Source organism: Homarus americanus, unplaced genomic scaffold, assembly GCF_018991925.1.
Source record: "Homarus americanus isolate GMGI-L3 unplaced genomic scaffold, GMGI_Hamer_2.0 scaffold6317, whole genome shotgun sequence".
In the NCBI taxonomy this organism is placed as follows: domain Eukaryota; kingdom Metazoa; phylum Arthropoda; class Malacostraca; order Decapoda; family Nephropidae; genus Homarus; species Homarus americanus.
Genome location: NW_024730668.1, coordinates 4235901 through 4252970, shown reverse-complemented (window position 1 = coordinate 4252970; position 17070 = coordinate 4235901). Strand labels below are relative to the sequence as shown.

At 42.4% G+C, this 17070-nt stretch overlaps 1 protein-coding gene across 12 annotated transcripts in view; it reads right to left on the bottom strand.

Annotated features, from left to right (window-relative positions):
* The window catches only part of LOC121867202 (protein amalgam-like), a 65731-nt gene that overhangs the window by 23073 nt on the left and 25588 nt on the right, over positions 1-17070 (bottom strand). For 7 of the 12 annotated variants that reach the window (XM_042367026.1, XM_042367023.1, XM_042367016.1 and 4 more), the window contains one exon: positions 9278-9316. The exons of the other annotated variants lie outside the window; for them this stretch is intronic. In XM_042367026.1, the coding sequence (XP_042222960.1) occupies positions 9278-9316 (39 nt within the window). The remainder of the gene's footprint in view (positions 1-9277; positions 9317-17070) is intronic. 12 annotated transcript variants of the gene reach the window in all.

Below are 17070 nucleotides of genomic sequence, written 5' to 3'. Positions count from 1 at the left end.
ATATAATAAATATTAGTATATGGAAGTAGAAGAATGTCAGGATAATGTAGATTAAATGATGAAAAATATGGATGGAGAGAAAAGCTAAATAAAGTAGGTAGTAAGGTAATAAAATAAGTAGAAGGAAGTAAAGGAAAATAAAGTCGATAAATATAAAGAATAATGGAAAAAAGGTAAAACTAATAAAAATATACATTAAATTAAAACACAGGTAAAACACAAGTAAATATTATGTAAATACGTAAAAAATTAAGCGAATGAATAACTGTTTTATTATTATTGTTGTTATTATTATTATTATTATTATTATTATTATTGTTGTTGTTGTTGCTGTTTTTTGTTATTGTTAGAGTTGCTGTTATTATAAATTAAATATCGATTATTATTATTATTATTATTATTATTATTATTATTGAAAGGGAGAAAACTAGCCATACATATAAACAAACATTGGTGGACTAGAAATTCTCACTAATATTATGAAATACACACACACACACACATACTGTATACATATTACATCCACACCCACACACTCTCCCACACGTAGACTCTCCCGCACGTACGCACTCCCACACGTCCACCCTCTCACATACATACACCCTCTCACATACGTACACCCTCTCGCATACACTCACCCACACAAGGGGTTAGCGTGACCAGTCAATCCACAGTGAGACCAGCAAATTAAACAAGCAGCGGAAATGGAAGGTTAAATTCATACAATTATCGCCAGAAAAACTTCCTTTACATACTGGGGTCAGGAGAAGCGTGTGAACCTAAGTCTGAGCGTATGTATGTATGTAAGATCATGATTATGTAAAATTAAATCGTTCTAGCTAGTTATTTTCCCACACAACAGCACACAGTAACAAATTCATTCACCCTTCATAGGACCCGACGTCTCCAATAGGTTTAAAAATTATTCACCTGTCACGTCCGTCACACCAACCCTTACACTGGGCCTCGCATTCCTATAAAAACAAAGGGAACAAAAACACAATCAACTGGGCCGTAAATCTAACCCTGTGGGAAGCGCGGGAAAAGTGTGGTACGTGGCGTCACAACAATAGCACGTGACCTGGTGTTTTTGTTTACATCCGGTGTGTGCGCTCCACTCCCGCCCTCACTCTACCTTGTATACCTGCTGTAGCAATAATTATTACAGGATAGTGATAATAAAGTAGAGTATATGATAATAATAATAACAATACAGAAGAAAAACAATCAATAATAATACTGTATCAACAAAAATAATACTTCAGGAAATTTTTAGGCACGTAGCAAGATCAATGGCAGGGTAAACACACACAGACACTCGGTATAGGGTATACACGTGAGAATGGTCTGGGTACGTACACAAATTTAATGGCATGCAGTAGAATGATTGGTAAAAACAGCCTGAGAACGTTAAGAGTTGAGGACTGTGGCCGCCAACCCCCAGATAATGAAGACAGTAGAACGATTGATGAAGTAGAATGATAATGTTAATATTAATGTCTGTGCTGTACCATAAATAGGGCGCCTGGTGAATGATCCCTTCCACCCCTTATACACATGCTTGTTGAACTGACGCCAGACGAGCCTTCCCTGTACCTAACACTCATGGAAGAAGCTACGCCAGACTAACGTTCGACACTCCTATGCTTCCGTGTATGCATTGACGGATAAATAATTTGTTTTATTTCATCTTTATATTACCCCTATGTAATTTCAAAAGCTAATTAAGCACACTATTACACCTGAAAAAATTATACGTTAAAAATCAATGCGGTATTACCTTAGCGCGCACACATACGCACACCATGTACACATACTAGTGGATGCGTCAATAATGGCGTGTGTGTATGCACGGTTTTACTCGACAACATGCACGGTATAACCCGGTTCAAGTCTACGCACTGTAAAAAACAGACAATTTCATTTTACTGCTGCATAAACTATATCACCTGGACACTCCTGATTCGTCAACACCACCAACAGTTTGACGTTTATTGGTCGGCATTATAAAACATCTTGGCGATCATTGGCTGCCATACCTATCTCCTTGATAATGACTGGCCAGCCATATGAAGAGACTGATGGTCATTGGTCGGCAATACGTGCATATTAGTACTGATTGAACGAAAATTTAAGCACCTTGACACTGATTGGGCAACAGTATAGACTTCTTGACATTGATTGGGCAGGATTAAAGAGTTCTTGACAATGATTGGCCAACAGTATAATATTCTTGACATTGATTGGCCAACAGTATAAAGTTCTTGACATTGATTGGCCAACAGTATAGAGTTCTTGACGTTGATTGGCCAACAGTATAGAGCTCTTGACGTGGATTGGGCAAGATTAAAGAGTTCTTGACGCTGATTGGCCAACAGTATAAAGTTCTTGACATTGATTGGCCAACAGTATAGAGTTCTTGACGTGGATTGGGCAGCACAGAATAAACCTTAAAGTAAAATCACACAGGAACAATATCCCCCAATGATCCTGATGCGTGACGTCATCAGAGGTATTCCTGAACATAAGAAATACCACACCACACAATGACCTCTTCCTTCCTCTTCTCCTCCCCCTTTCTTCCTCTTCCCTTTCTTCCTCCTCTCCTCTTCCTTTTCTCCTCCGCTTTCCTTATCAATCTTCTCCATTTCCCTTTTCCTCCTACTTCCCCTAATCCTTCCCTTAGTCCTCCTCCTCTGCTCCTCCTCCTCCACCCACCTACTAGGTAAGTAAGTCTTCCTCTATAAATCCATCAGCCACCGTCCGCTCACTCATCAGATTCTATCAACTGGCTAGCGTGTGGTCTCTCTCTCTCTCTCTCTCTCTCTCTCTCTCTCTCTCTCTCTCTCTCTCTCTCTCTCTCATGATCCTATTTTCCAGTTTTTCTCCCTTTTCCACATAATTCCCCTTCCCACCGGAACTCCCTCCTTCCCTTCCATCAAGTGTCTGTTAATGATGGAGTGTTTTTTTTGTGTGTGTGTGTGTGCGCGTGTGTGTGTGTGTGTGTTTCATACATACAGACGAACAGAAACCGGAACAGATTAAAAGAGGGCGGTGCCTCCCCCTCCTTATATATAAACTCCCTCTTGTCGGGAGGGGAGGAGAACGAGGAAGGGAGAGAAGGAGGGAGAGAAGGAAGGAGGGAGAGAAGGGAGGAGGGAGAGAGAAGGAGGGAGGAGAGAAGGAGGAGGGGGGGAGGGAGGGGAGGAGGGGGGAAGGGGAGAGAGAAGGAGGGAGAGAGAAGGGAGGAGGGTGAGAGGAGGAGGAAGGGAGAGGGGGGGTGGAAATATTAGGATGATGGCGGTAGGGGAGTGAGACAGTCCCCCCCCCACTCACTACCCAAGGGCCAAGGAGACTTTTAATCAAGTTAAGGGACTGACCACCACCACCGCCTCCCTCAGTTAAGATAAGATCCTATCGGGGTAATCACCAATAACTCCTGATTTAAATCCTAAGGCCTTTGACCTTCTCTTCCTCCTGTACCGCCATTTGGATTCACAAAACTTCCTAAGATTTTCCCCCCACTACATAACTACAGTAATTTAGAACCAATCTTACCTAACTCATACGACACAGATGGATTCTCAATGATTCGTATATTTTCGCTTTGTAATTTAACCCTCAATAAAGAACGTATCAAGTTAGGGTAGTAGAGTCTCAGGGGAATTTCGACGACATGTTGACAGTCTTCTTGGGTTACGTGAGTCAATGTGAGGAGTCATTACTTCACCAGTCAAGGGATAGGGGGGGGATTAAACCCAAGAGCCTTTGAGAATCTGTCCTCATGTCGTAGTTTAAGTGAGTCAGATGCGGTCTCGTGTTTCCAGTTAAAGTGGTAAATTTTGACGTAAGAAACTTTGATAAGCAGTTCTTGTTTCGTAAATAAAGAAAGACCGTAAAATATATCTTTATATAATTTAAGGAGGAAAATTTAACGTATGGGCCTTTGAGAATTCAGACCCGTGTTGTTACTTCCTTATACAACAATTATGACATTCAACAACAACAAAAAATCGAGAAACTACTGATAAAACTGGATAATTAATGGGCAGATCAAGATATCATGCTTGATTCCACAGTACATGCTATTAAGCCGCTATTTCCCCATTGAATATTTATAACACTTAAATAATAAATTGTGCCATATAAAGTTACAAATAGCCTAAAATTTTAAGCTGATTTTCTTTAAAGGGTAACATTAATATTTTGCTTCGTGGACAACTGTGTATGATTCTTGCTGTTCATATTGTCGTCTTTCTCTCTCTCTCTCTCTCCCTCTCATTTCCCCTTCAAATTCTCTCCCCCACGTTTCTCACCTCTCCCTCCCTCTCTCCCACCAGCATTATCCTCACCACCACCCCTCCCAAAATCACCACCACCACTACCATCTCTTTCCAACCACTATCACCACCAAAAATATCCCCCGACTTCCTCATGCCATCACTACCGCCCCCCTCCTCCCTTATACCCCCCTGAACATTCCTGGAATTAGATCAAGTCTCGTTATTAATAATAGTTTCCCCGGAGTATTACATAATAGGAACTATGGCGAGCCGACCGTGTGAGAGAGAGAGAGAGAGAGAGAGAGAGAGAGAGAGAGAGAGAGAGAGAGAGAGAGAGATTATAACACAACCAGAGTCCATGTTCCTTGCTATTTGCTTTAATAACTTCATTGACAAGATTGGAGTACAATTTTGCCTCATCGAAGTAGTTGAGCCAATTTTTAAGAACCAATTGAAGACCCTGGGCCACTGTGTACTGCCAGGAAGAGCGGCGAGTCTACACATAAAGTAGTGACGACTTCTTTACACGGTACAAAATTGGTCCTACTCGTTAATGTTACCTCGCAGATTAAATAATGTTGGACAGGTGAGCTTTGGGAACACAGTGTCAGGGTGTCTTTAATTTCGCCATGACCACACACACCTGTCTGCCGCGTCACTTCCTTATGATAATCTCTCTCAGCTCCTAACTACAGGAACGGCTGAAACGGAAGGAGGGAGCGTGAGTGCGAGAGGCTGGAGGGAGGGAGGGAGCGTGAGTGCGAGAGGCTGGAGGGGGAGGAGGGAGCGTGAGTGAGAGGCTGGAGGGAGGGAGGGAGGGAGCGTGGGAGGAGGAGGCTGAGGGGGGAGGGAGGGAGCAGGCTGGAGGGAGAGATGGAGCGTGAGGCGAGAGGCTGGAGGGAGAGGGAGGAGGAGGAGGGAGCGTGAGTGCAGAGGCTGAGGGAGAGAGGGGCCGTGAGTGCGAGAGGCTGGAGGGAAGGAGGGAGCGTGAAGGCGAGAGGCTGGAGGGAGAGAGGGAGGGTGCATGGGTTAGAGGTTGGGGAGATAGTGGGTGATAAAATGGGAGAGGGCGGATGAGGGGTTGGGGAGAGAGTAGGGTGATGAGCTGGGAGGGGGTGGGTGAGAGGCTGGGGTGATAAAGTGGGGAGAGAAAAAAGAGGGAGAGTGAAGGTGAGATGCCAGTAAAGCTCTCAGTTTATTGCCAACAATATTATGGTTATGACAATCTCCCCTCTCCTATGCCCCCCCCCCCCCCCCTTCACCCTTTCCTCCTACCTCCCTCCTTCCATCTCCCTCACCCACTCTCTCCCAGGAATAGTGAGAAGGAGACCCTGAACACATCACCAACACACATCTTGTCCCCCAACAGATCTTTCTCTCAGTGACCATCGTAAACACCCCCGTCACAAGTAGTGTTTTGTCTTCTGTGGTTTTCATCTTCTTGTCAGTGTTGTTGTGTTGTGAGGGCCGCTTGTGCCAGGACTCTTTATTTTACCTAATGAAAGATTTATTGATGTGTTTATAATTATTACTCCTACTGACGAAGGCCCCAGCGGTGGTGCGTGAGTAGAGTGGACAGTGAGTGCCAGCTTTAAATGCAGATGAGGTATATATTTGGCCTGGACAAGCCTTAGAGCGCTTTCATTTGGGGATCAAGAGGTCAAAGGTGAAAGGTCATCACTCAATATGCAAGATTGTCGTCATAAGTTAATAGACGGTGAGAGATCCGGTGTCCCTACTAGTTATTCATATATTAACTTCTTCAGTGTGTGTGTGTCAAGGGGACGGTCGCCACTCAAACTCCTGATATTTTGGGAAGGGATTTTCATGTAAGTTTGTTTTGGCTCACAGGACAAAAGCTGTCAAGAAGCAAGGAAAACAAAGAGCGTAAACTTGGGACTATTTTTTCAGTGTCTCTACAAGGAGGCGTCACCATCTTATATACTGTGGTTCTTCAGAGACTGCGGGGTTATATAAAGTATTCACCGTGAAACAAAATTTGAGACAGCCTAATATAGCCAAAACCTAACCTAACCAAGATATCATCGATTTACTTTGTTTTATTTGGGTTAGGTTAGGTTTGATTGGGTTAGGTAAGGTTAGGTTACAAAAAGTTTCGTTAGGTAAAGTTAAGTCAGGTTAGGTTAAACCAGATTAAGTTAAAGGCCTTTAAAACGTAGTGCTGCAGGAGAGGGTTAAAAAAATAACCTACAGTATAATGAAAACAAAAATGAGGAAATGCTAAATTACCTAAAACGACGAGAAAACACTTTGAAATTTACAGAATAAGAAAAGTGAGACAATTTGAGCGGGTTATTAGGGGTGAGGAGATAATGGGTCGAGATTATTAAATGGTTGAAATTGTGAAGTAGGAGGACCAGGGGTGGAAGACAGAGATTGGGACAGATGAACGGGATAACAAGATGTGTGGGCTCCGGAAAGATACATAATGTGGGAGGAGTGAAAGACGAAATATACTCTCTCTCTCTCTCTCTCTCTCTCTCTCAGTATCACCATGGAGGTAACACAGCCCAGAGAGAGAGGAAGGGAATGTCGTGATATTTCAGACTGCCACTTCAGGTCTTGTTACCCTGGCCTGCCACACCTCAGGGAATGTTCACGAGAGAGAGAGAGAGAGAGAGAGAGAGAGAGAGAGAGAGAGAGAGAGAGTACTTCCTCCACTCAAAGACCAGCCCCCCCCCCCTCTACTACACCAGCTGGCTAAATAGGGGGTACACTCGTCTTTCTCTCAAACACACCAGGATCAGTGACCAGCCTGGCTATGGTCGGGTTAGTCGGGGGTATATTGGCATGACCTCTGACCCTGTAGGAGAGTAAAGGAATGAAAGTAACTCCCAGGAACTAAATAAGATTCTTCAGGGAGGCGAGACAATGTGCCTACAAGAGTGTTCCAATATTCTGTAGTTTCAGCCCTGTTATCATTGTTGTTGTTTACTTTGTATGTGTGTTAGTCGGAGTAAATAAACTTGTTTCTTGTTTGTCTTGTATCTATTTTTTTCCTGGTTAAATAAACAGTGAACTCGATAACTAATCTGCCACGGTTACTTATCTCCTGCCAGAGGATACGAGATGACAGGACCTAATGTATCTACAGTAGCTGACGGAGCAGTCAAGAAGCTCGAGCAACTACCTCTACCACCATGGTCTTCCATCCACCATCGTCACTACCCATCACCACCACTCGCCACCGCCGCCACCATCACCACTACCACCACCATGATACACCCAGAAGACATCCCCTATGACTCGTTCTAAACCAAAAATTCACAGAGGACGCCATTGCTTCCCCTCGGCCATACTTGTGGGTGTATTCAGCAGCCATTAGTGTTAATACCGGGCCCCCACACACACCCTCAAAAGACCCCCTACGCACACACACACACACACACACACACACACACACACACGTACGTACACGTTTTTCCACGTTTATATAACATGATAGAAGATAGCGTTACGATATCAGAAAATGAACAACTTAAGAGGGTACCTAACCTAACCTAACCCAACCTAACGATCATTAACCCGTAAACGAGATAAAACAGCACACTCCCTTGCCCTATAGGAAACAAGTATACCCACTAACCCTTTAAGTACTTGCTGAACTCGGCACTGGCAGCTAAACTTAGGTTGTGTTCTCAGTATTCGTCAGTGTTCATGGTGTGGGCCCGGTGACGTCATCCAACTGGTAAATATTAGTGCAATTGTTTGACAAGTTTGAGGGGTGAGGCAAAGGGGGAGGAGTAGGTAGGAGGATGAAAGGGAGGAGGGGGAAGGATAGGTAGGAGGGGGAAGGATAGGTAGGAAGGGTAGGCGAGGGGAAGTAATGGTTAATGGGACACACACACACACACACATAGGTAAGAATCCTTCGAGACAGATAAAAAGGAAAGGAGAATGGGAAAAAAAGAACCGAAAGGAACAGAGACAAAAGAAGGGATAGTGGAGGGAATGAGATAAGAAGGGGAAGTCGAGAGAATTGGGAAGTAAGAAGGAGGAAGGGAGAGACAAGGACGGAAATGCAAAAAAGAAAGGAAGGGAAAAGAATGGAGAAGTAGACAGAAATAATTAGAAAGACCAGAGAGAGAGAGAGAGAGAGAGAGAGAGAGAGAGAGAGAGAGAACATATCTGCTGCTGAAGACTGAGGAAAATGGGAAGGAACGATAATAGTGACAACATACAAGAGAAGAGAGGAAGTGAGCAAGACGGAAGGAAAAGAAACAAATATGAAGAGGAAAGGAACCAAGCAAGCATGGAAGAGAAACAAGAAGGAAGGAAGGAAGTGAGGAAAGAACCAAGGGAGGAAGGAAGGAAGGAAGAAGGAGGAGAGACATAGAGAGGAAGTGACTGAGAGCAACAGCATCAAGCAGGGTCGACCAGCTGGGCTCAAGAGCTATTGTTGGTAATACTGCCATTTCCTCTCCCCTCCCTTTCTCAGTCATGCACCCCCATTCCCTGTTCCCTATAGCGTACACCAAACACCACCTCACCACCACTACCACCACCACTATCATCCTCCACTAGTCATAAACAAACAGGTGATAGCTATTATTACATGATCAACATAATAACAACCCACGTCACAATCTTAACGACCCGACAAATAGTTAAGATGAATCACGCACGACTTAAATGTTTGTAAAGGAGCCGAAATTTGTGGACGACTTGTAGAAGATAAAATAATTCGGTGAGTTTTGTTTATCTTGGCGGTGTTTACTGTACGTGATACTAAAGCGTTACTACTGACGAACGTTAGTCTGGCGTACGAATGTGTCATTGTGGGGGTGAACGGAAGGCTGGCGAATGTTAGTCTGGCGTAGCTTCTGTAACTGTATCATTGTGGGGGAGGAGTAAAAGCTGGCGAACGTTCGTCAGAGAGGAAGAAGGCAACAGCACCAAACACTGTTGATGACAGCTCATGCTGGCGATGCGTTGCTCGTGCTGGCGTAATTGCAAGTTACATCAATACATACCGTGTTGGCTGCCAGAGTCTGACGTCACACTTGACTCACCTGAGGAGGAGAAATACAAAGTTTAAATGTGATGTACTGTAACTCTTGTCGCTGTATTATGTAATCTTGTAATATACTGTAATTCTTTGTAATATAGAATAACAGCCCAACAAAACCACCATCCTGTACGGAGTTACCTCACTACAGTTCACCAGTCGGCAACATTACATAAAAATTCAATGAAAAACAATTTGCTTAATTTTTCAGTGTCTACTAAACTAAAGCCAAATGTTTACAAATAAATATTCAATAATTGTTTTGTCTGGTGTGGCAACTGAACTGAGGAGGGACCAACACACACAAAACACACACAACCGCATCCAGCCCATACGTGCACGAACTGATCGCTATAAGAACAGCCCAGTCCCAACCATTGTAAAAATTATCAATAACTTGTAATAGACCAGTGTATTCACTCCCAGTAAACACTACTCCTTGCACTGTCACTATGTTGAAATGCACTGTAGTTTGAGCTTTTCTCCATCTAGTTATCATATATCTTATTTATATCACTTATGTTATTTGTATATTATTTGTAATTCGAAACCCATTCCCCAAATATGTAACTGTATATTTTGAGCCTTCTGGCTGCCAAGCTCTTTCAATAAACCGTTAATTTTTATTATTATTATTATTACACACACACACACACACACAATGCACGTAATTAATTATCAATTTTTATCACTCTCGTACACCATTTCCCATGAAGACGGTGGGTGAGCAAAAAATAAAAATAAATAAAATAAATAAAGAATGAATGAATGAATAAATAAATAATAAAAAATATATAAGACTCCCCCTTTATTATTCATCATTCATCCATACACCCAGTTGTAAAATAATTATAGGCCTATAAATCTGGATGAGAGAGAGAGAGAGAGGGAGAGAGAGAGAGAGATATTTCAGTAAACTGCACCAATAAGAAATAAAAGACTTATTAAACCACCTTAAGTCGCACACCGGGATAACTAATCTCTTTAATCACAAACAACAACAACAACAAAAAATGAAGAAGAAAATCAAAAGGAAAGATGAAGAAAAATGAAAAAGCTGATCAGTGGATATATTCAAAGGTTTATTTAAATGTAAGTGTATCAGCTGATCTGTTTGGGTACCTACACCACCTGCTACTGAGAGAGAGAGAGAGAGAGAGAGAGAGAGAGAGAGAGAGAGAGAGAGAGAGAGAGAGAGAGAGAGAGAGAGAGAGAGAGTCAAACGCTCAGAGAAACAACAGATTGATACCGTCACACACACACACACACAAAACAATCTCAACAATATATTAAAACACCTGTATAAACTAAAACACCTGTAGGACTTAATACTTAATAAATAAATAATACCTGAGTAAGGGCGGGGGCAGAGTGCCACAGTTTACGAGCAAGAAAGGAACATGGCGAGATAAAGCTCAAGTGGGGCTATTTTCCGACTCTGGGTAGTGCGACGCTCAGCCTTATACACTGAACCCCAGCATGTTGTTGTGTTTTTCCCCCCTCCTCCTCACAATACCCGTCTCTAGGGCACTTCCGGGTTGTGATCAGATGGGTGAAAATAACCAGCTTTATAAGGAAATTCTATAAGGTGTTTGAAGTAATCCTCTCAAATTCCAGACTTCTAGAAAAACGTACCATTATTTTTTACTTAGTTTGGCTGCCGTCTTAAGTGTTGTAAAAGTATATAACTAAACTAGTTAAGTAAACGTTCACAGGTCATAGCTTGAGGGAGACAGAGTGATGGATCTTGAGACTCCATCTTTGTGTCTGAAAGTAAGTGAGCCACGTACTGTAGAAGGAGGGAGGGAGGAGGGAGGAGGGGAGGAGGGAGGGAGGGAGGGAGGAGGGAGGGTACTTACAGTAGGAACGTTTAAGGATCGTAAGGAAGGAGGGGCACAGGGGGAATGGGGGCGTGAGGAAGGGATGAGAGGGGGGACGGGGATGAGGGGATGAAGGGGGATGTGGGGAAGGGGAGGAGAGGGGGGATGTGGGAAGGGGAGGAGAGGGGGATGCGGTGAAGGGGAGGATAGGGGGACGAAGGGAGGGGAACGTGGGGAGGGGAACGTGGGGAGGGGGGCGAGGGGCGAGGGGAAAGGGACATTGGAAGGGGAACGTGGGGAAGAGGGACTACCAGAACGACCACGAGAACGACTACCAGAACGACAGGAACGACGACATGTTGGCAGAGGATGTCACCATTTGGGCCGGCAGAGGCAAGATAGTGTTAAGAGTTGAGTACCTCCAAACTGGTTCATAAAGTGTACTTCAGGCACTTACTGAGGGAAAGGTAGAGATGGGGGGGGTGGAAGAGAAGAGAAGAGTAGAGTAGAGTAGTAGAGAGAGTAGTAGAGAGAGAGAGAGAGAGAGAGAGAGAGAGAGAGAGTGCGCTTGGTCCTCCGGTATTATGGTGAATAAAATCATGCATTGCTCTCCGTAACAACAAAAATAACATCATCTTTGTGTGTTTACAGTCATGAGGCGCGACAGAGACCTAAGCGCTATAGACCAACTGATAAATCAACGTTACTTTGATCCCTTGTTTATTCCGTCTGTTTATTTCTGTTAACTTACAAACGACGCGAAGAAATATTAAAAAAAAAATATTTCACCTTATATTGTTGATTAGACTTGATGTTTTTGTTAATTTAATTGTTCTTAATCTCTTGAGTACGCTGGTTGATTACCTTGAGTTTACGATGATATTGTACTCGAGGAATTAGGTCATCGTACTCCAGGGGTTAAAGCAGTTTTATCAAGGGGTTAACTCACCATCCTCAAGGGGTTAAATCATGTCCTCAGGGGGGTTAAGCATCGTACTCAAGGGGTTAAATCATCGTACTTATTGGAGTAATACTCTACATAACACAAAGTCCTAAAATTAATCATATTTTTCCTTCATGTATTATTTATCAACTTAGCCAAAGGAGTAACAACAACAAAAACTTAATTCATATCTTTGGTCTAAACTAAAAGAGATCATTAGCTAGTTGGTCAAACACACCTCAAAACACCCGACACATGTTTAGTGATTTTATACTTCTACCCATGTACCCTACTATTTACAAAACCATAATCTATAATCCAGCGCCACTCATATGTATAATCACGCGAAGTTTTAAGTCACAGATACGATTTACCTCTCTATAATCCAGAGCCACTCATACGTATAATCACGCGATGTCTTAATACTGTCACAGATTTACTTCCCTATAATCCTATGATAGTCTTTTAGTTTGCCTTAGTTTACTGTGTTTAACTGAACTGATTGGTCACAAATACACACGGAGACTCGAGAGCCCACATATGCCGGGTCAGCTAGTGCGGTGACAAATGGCGAAGAGGATAAAGTAAATAAACAATATCTGGTCTACTAAATATTAATTGAAGTCAAAATGATTGAAGTCAAGACCCCATAACCTGACAGACGCTCTATGATCACGTGATATGTGTTGTGGTCTCGTCAGCAGTTATTTTTTGGATGACAACTCAGTCCTTGTCGAATTGCAACCCCGAGTAACTTTTATATATCAAGTCAGTCAGGAAATTATGTACTGTACACAAAAACAGACACTATTGCATATTATTTATTATGGCGAAACGTGGATAGCATGTACTAGATATGTTGTTTAAAAATGTCATATATTAGGTTGGGTCGACACGATGCGGGGAACTCCTCTACCGACTGCGGCCGACTGTAAACACACTGTGACGTTATCGCGAGAGAACCGATTCAGGTGACCGCTTTAAAGTGGGTCAGAACCTACACACAGGCAGGGAGTAACAGATCCACGGAACAACTGCCAAGAAATGAAGGAGGTTTGAGGAGGGAATAAATATATTGATATAAGTTATCCCTTTTAATGGCTTGTCGGTCTTTGAAGCCTGTAAGATACTGTGACTTGTGTAAAAATAATTAAAGGTTTATTGACAATTACATCAGTCATAAGTTGATGATATACAAATGATATAAGAGGTACATATAAAATGCATACAAGGGAGACGGTTGTGTGTGTGTACGTATATTCAGCTCTGTAAAAAGTACGCATGTCTACATAGGTGTAAGTTGGCTAGTGTGTGTGTGTGTACGGATACAAGTGTACATTAAGCTTTTTTCACAAATACTCCCCAAGGGTGACTGGGTAACCCCGTTTGACCTGACCTGGTTCCAATCTCCGTACACTAGGCCAGGTTGTCGATTCCTCACCGCCCGTAACACTAACACTGCCACTCGGACCTGATCTCACACCTCTGGCCTCTACAAACGCCATGTCAAGGAGACCATTATAAATTGCCTCAAATGCCATAACCATCTGGTCATTGTATACATTGTCTTCTAGCAGGTTACTCTGTGATTTTATCGGTGCCAAAAGCCAGAGGTGTAATAAGAACGCCTGCACGAGCAATCCTCTGGTGACTAGGCCAGACTATACGTTCGTCAGCCCTCCTTCCACCCCACAATGACATACTTATAGTTAATACGCCAGACTAACGTTCGCTAGTCTTTCCTCCACCCCACAATGACCCACTTCTGGAAACTATACTACTAACATTGGCCAGGCATCTGCTCACTCTGGCGCTCTCTTACGGCGGGAACATCATTAAAAAGTCAACATGAAACACACAGGAAGAGGACCTACTTACTACCCGTCAGCAGAGTGTAAACAAAAACATCAACAACATAACAAATGTCTTCTGATAAATCTTGACAGTAAAATTATAGTGTTTACCGGAGATTATTATATGTCTATGTTGTACACTAGAAGAGGGCGTGTGTTGGCGACCTCTCAACTCTTATTTAACATCATCAGGACATTTTAGGACATATTCTCTCAGGTGTAACGCAATTTAGCTTAGAAACCCGTCAACAGGTAGAGTCTTTGTGGTGGTTGGTGATTGATCGTTCCGCTTTGTCCCACTTCTTTCTGACTCGCTAATATTCATGCGTCATTTGTGCGTCATGCGTCATTTGTTTCCACTGTATGAGAATGTGACCACAGTACTAATTTACTTAAGCAACTCTACATAATTCATTCTCTAATACTGAATTACTCTCTTAACTGGGGTTGTTAAGAGTGCATCTGACGGACTCGCTAAGCTACGATACAAAGTTGGTTTCTCTAATAATCTTACGTTAATTCTTCCTCTTAAATGAGTAAGAGTAAATTGCAGCTCTCTCTTACACACACACAAAGTAACATGACCTCTCGTTCCTCATCCCTGACGTCAAGACTTCACAAGCAGCCATTGTCCTGCCAGCAAGAACTATACACACACACACACACACACACACTGTCATGTTAAGTGTGTGTTTGTGTGTGTGTGTGTGTGTTTCATCACTAAACAAAACCAGAGAATTAATTATACTTGTGTACGGAAAGCTAGTGGTGTGCGGCGGTGGTGTTGGCCAAGTGGATTCATCACTCGGCTCCTGTCCTAAGAGTCGTTGGTTCAAGCTTGGGACGCCCCCTATAGTCCACCCAGCTGTAAATGTATACAGAGGTGAAGCCGGTCGAGTTCCTTAGTTTGTTGTATCTACACTGTACTTGCCTGGCCCTGGAGCCTTGATACCCACTTTTACTTTTTTTCTCATAATGTCAATAGATGAATAAGAATTCCTCATATTAATGTATATATCATGAATGAATGAGTTGATGTGTATGGTTGACTTTGAATGAATGAGTTGATGTGTATGGTTGACTTTGAATGAATGAGTTGATGTGTATGGTTGACTTTGAATGAATGAGTTGATGTGTATGGTTGACTTTGAATGAATGAAGAATGGTCAGTATCAATGAGTGCGTATGAAAACCACAAATGAATAAGTTTGCGCACGTGAATGAATGTATAAGTGAGTGAGTTTTGATATGTGTACATTAAGAGGGGCATGAGAGAGCCGAGTAAATGGTTCACACTCACGCACACTATTTCAGTACTAGTGTCTGTTCGTATGAGTCTGTTTAACTGTCTACGTCTCTGTCTGTCTGTTTGTCTTCTAAACATTTTACACCATTAATCAGAAGGACGAGATTGGTATTTGAATGACACTTAATATCCCCATCTTTAACAGTTAACAGCTATTAAATCTCAGTTCATTCTTAAGGGCCTAATAGTAAAGGTCAATTGAGCGTGAAGCCTTGGCTGGTCAGGAGGTTTGGTAAGATTGTTCTAGATTCGGGTAAGGAGGTGAATGAGATCTGGTCGGGGTATATGTGTGTGTGTGTGTGTACCGTCAGTTCTGTCTTCTGGTTGTACCTGGTCTGGTGCCTGTTGGGGTACGTGGGGGTACAGTGGCCTTCAAGATGACACTAAGGTACGTATTGTGTATCCTGTATCGTAAGGCCAGTAACAGTGTGAAGGTCTGCCCAGCCTCTTCTCTCGGTCCCATTTCACCTACTGGAGATAAGTCTACTAACGACCCCGAGGACGAAGATTTTTATCATGGATATTTGTATAACCTTTTTTTCCAGGAGACTTTTGTGCCAAACTAAATCAAAGGTGCCAGTGTTAACCAATGGAAAAGTTCAATTGGTTCTGGAGTAATCAAATGCCGGGTCTAGTGCCAAATAGTTGATTGGTTCTGTCTCCGAAATTTCACCAGTGACTGACAGCAGCGATACTGTCTCTTACACGACCTTCACACCTTTTCCCACAGGGCAAATCACCCACACTATGTCAGGCAGTCTTGGTAAAGTACAACAACAGGGTGTGCTAGTTGGTCCTCTTGGTGAGCTTGTGAGGCCTCTAGATTTTATCCGTATCCAGTTATGTTAAGGATGTGGTGCATATCTTCCTGTCCAGCTGTTACCTCGTACAGCCTCGATGCGGCTAGCACAGATGGTCAGGGAGGAAAGGCAGCCACACCACCACCACAGCCACCACCAAAATGAGGAGCGAGTAAATCAGCTCTTTCTGAGTTGCAGCTGCAGCAGTTCCTTTGTGGAAGTTTAGTGAGCTCTGGAGAGTAACTTTGGCGGTGTTTAACAGGAGACCAACAGAAAATAACGCCATCAGTTTCTCCTAATTTTGTCTTGGCATTTGCTTCCCACTGAGAGATGGCCCAGTGGTGTACTTGTTCTAGTCACCGACGTACTCACTGCTGTACTCGTCGTTTCATTCACCAATATCTAATCCATGAGGGTTCTTGTTATGTGTATGAACCGATAACTTCTGTACTTCACCTCAACTAAGTACAGTAATTTAGCATCAATCACCTCTTGATATATAAAATCAAACTGATTAAATACGAGTTTTTGTCCCACACCGATGATGGACGATGTATCCAAGATAAGTAAATAATTTCATTTATAAATACAAAAACGGACATCAAGTACTCGAATACGTGACTTACGTAAGGTGGACATTGGCAGGAATGATGATGTCACTTGAATCACCATACGGAGGCAGGGAAATAATCTTCCCGTTTATTCCAATTCATCAACAAGTTATAATGTAACGTTAATAGTCAATTATTTTAAAGTATTTACAAATCAATTACGTTTTCATATATACAGTACTTACTCTTAATTGTGTTTTTGTATTGTAATAAATAAAAATTAATTCAATTTTGTTTTAATGTACAATCAAACCAACACACACTTGACTATTTTATGTCATTGTGAGTTAGTTAAGGCATCAAAATAAAATTATTATAGCCCAAATTATTAGTTAAGTAAATAAAATTAAATCAATAAAAACTCGAATCAATATACTGTATTTCACTCAATAAAATAACAAACACGTCATCGTAATTATTCTCTT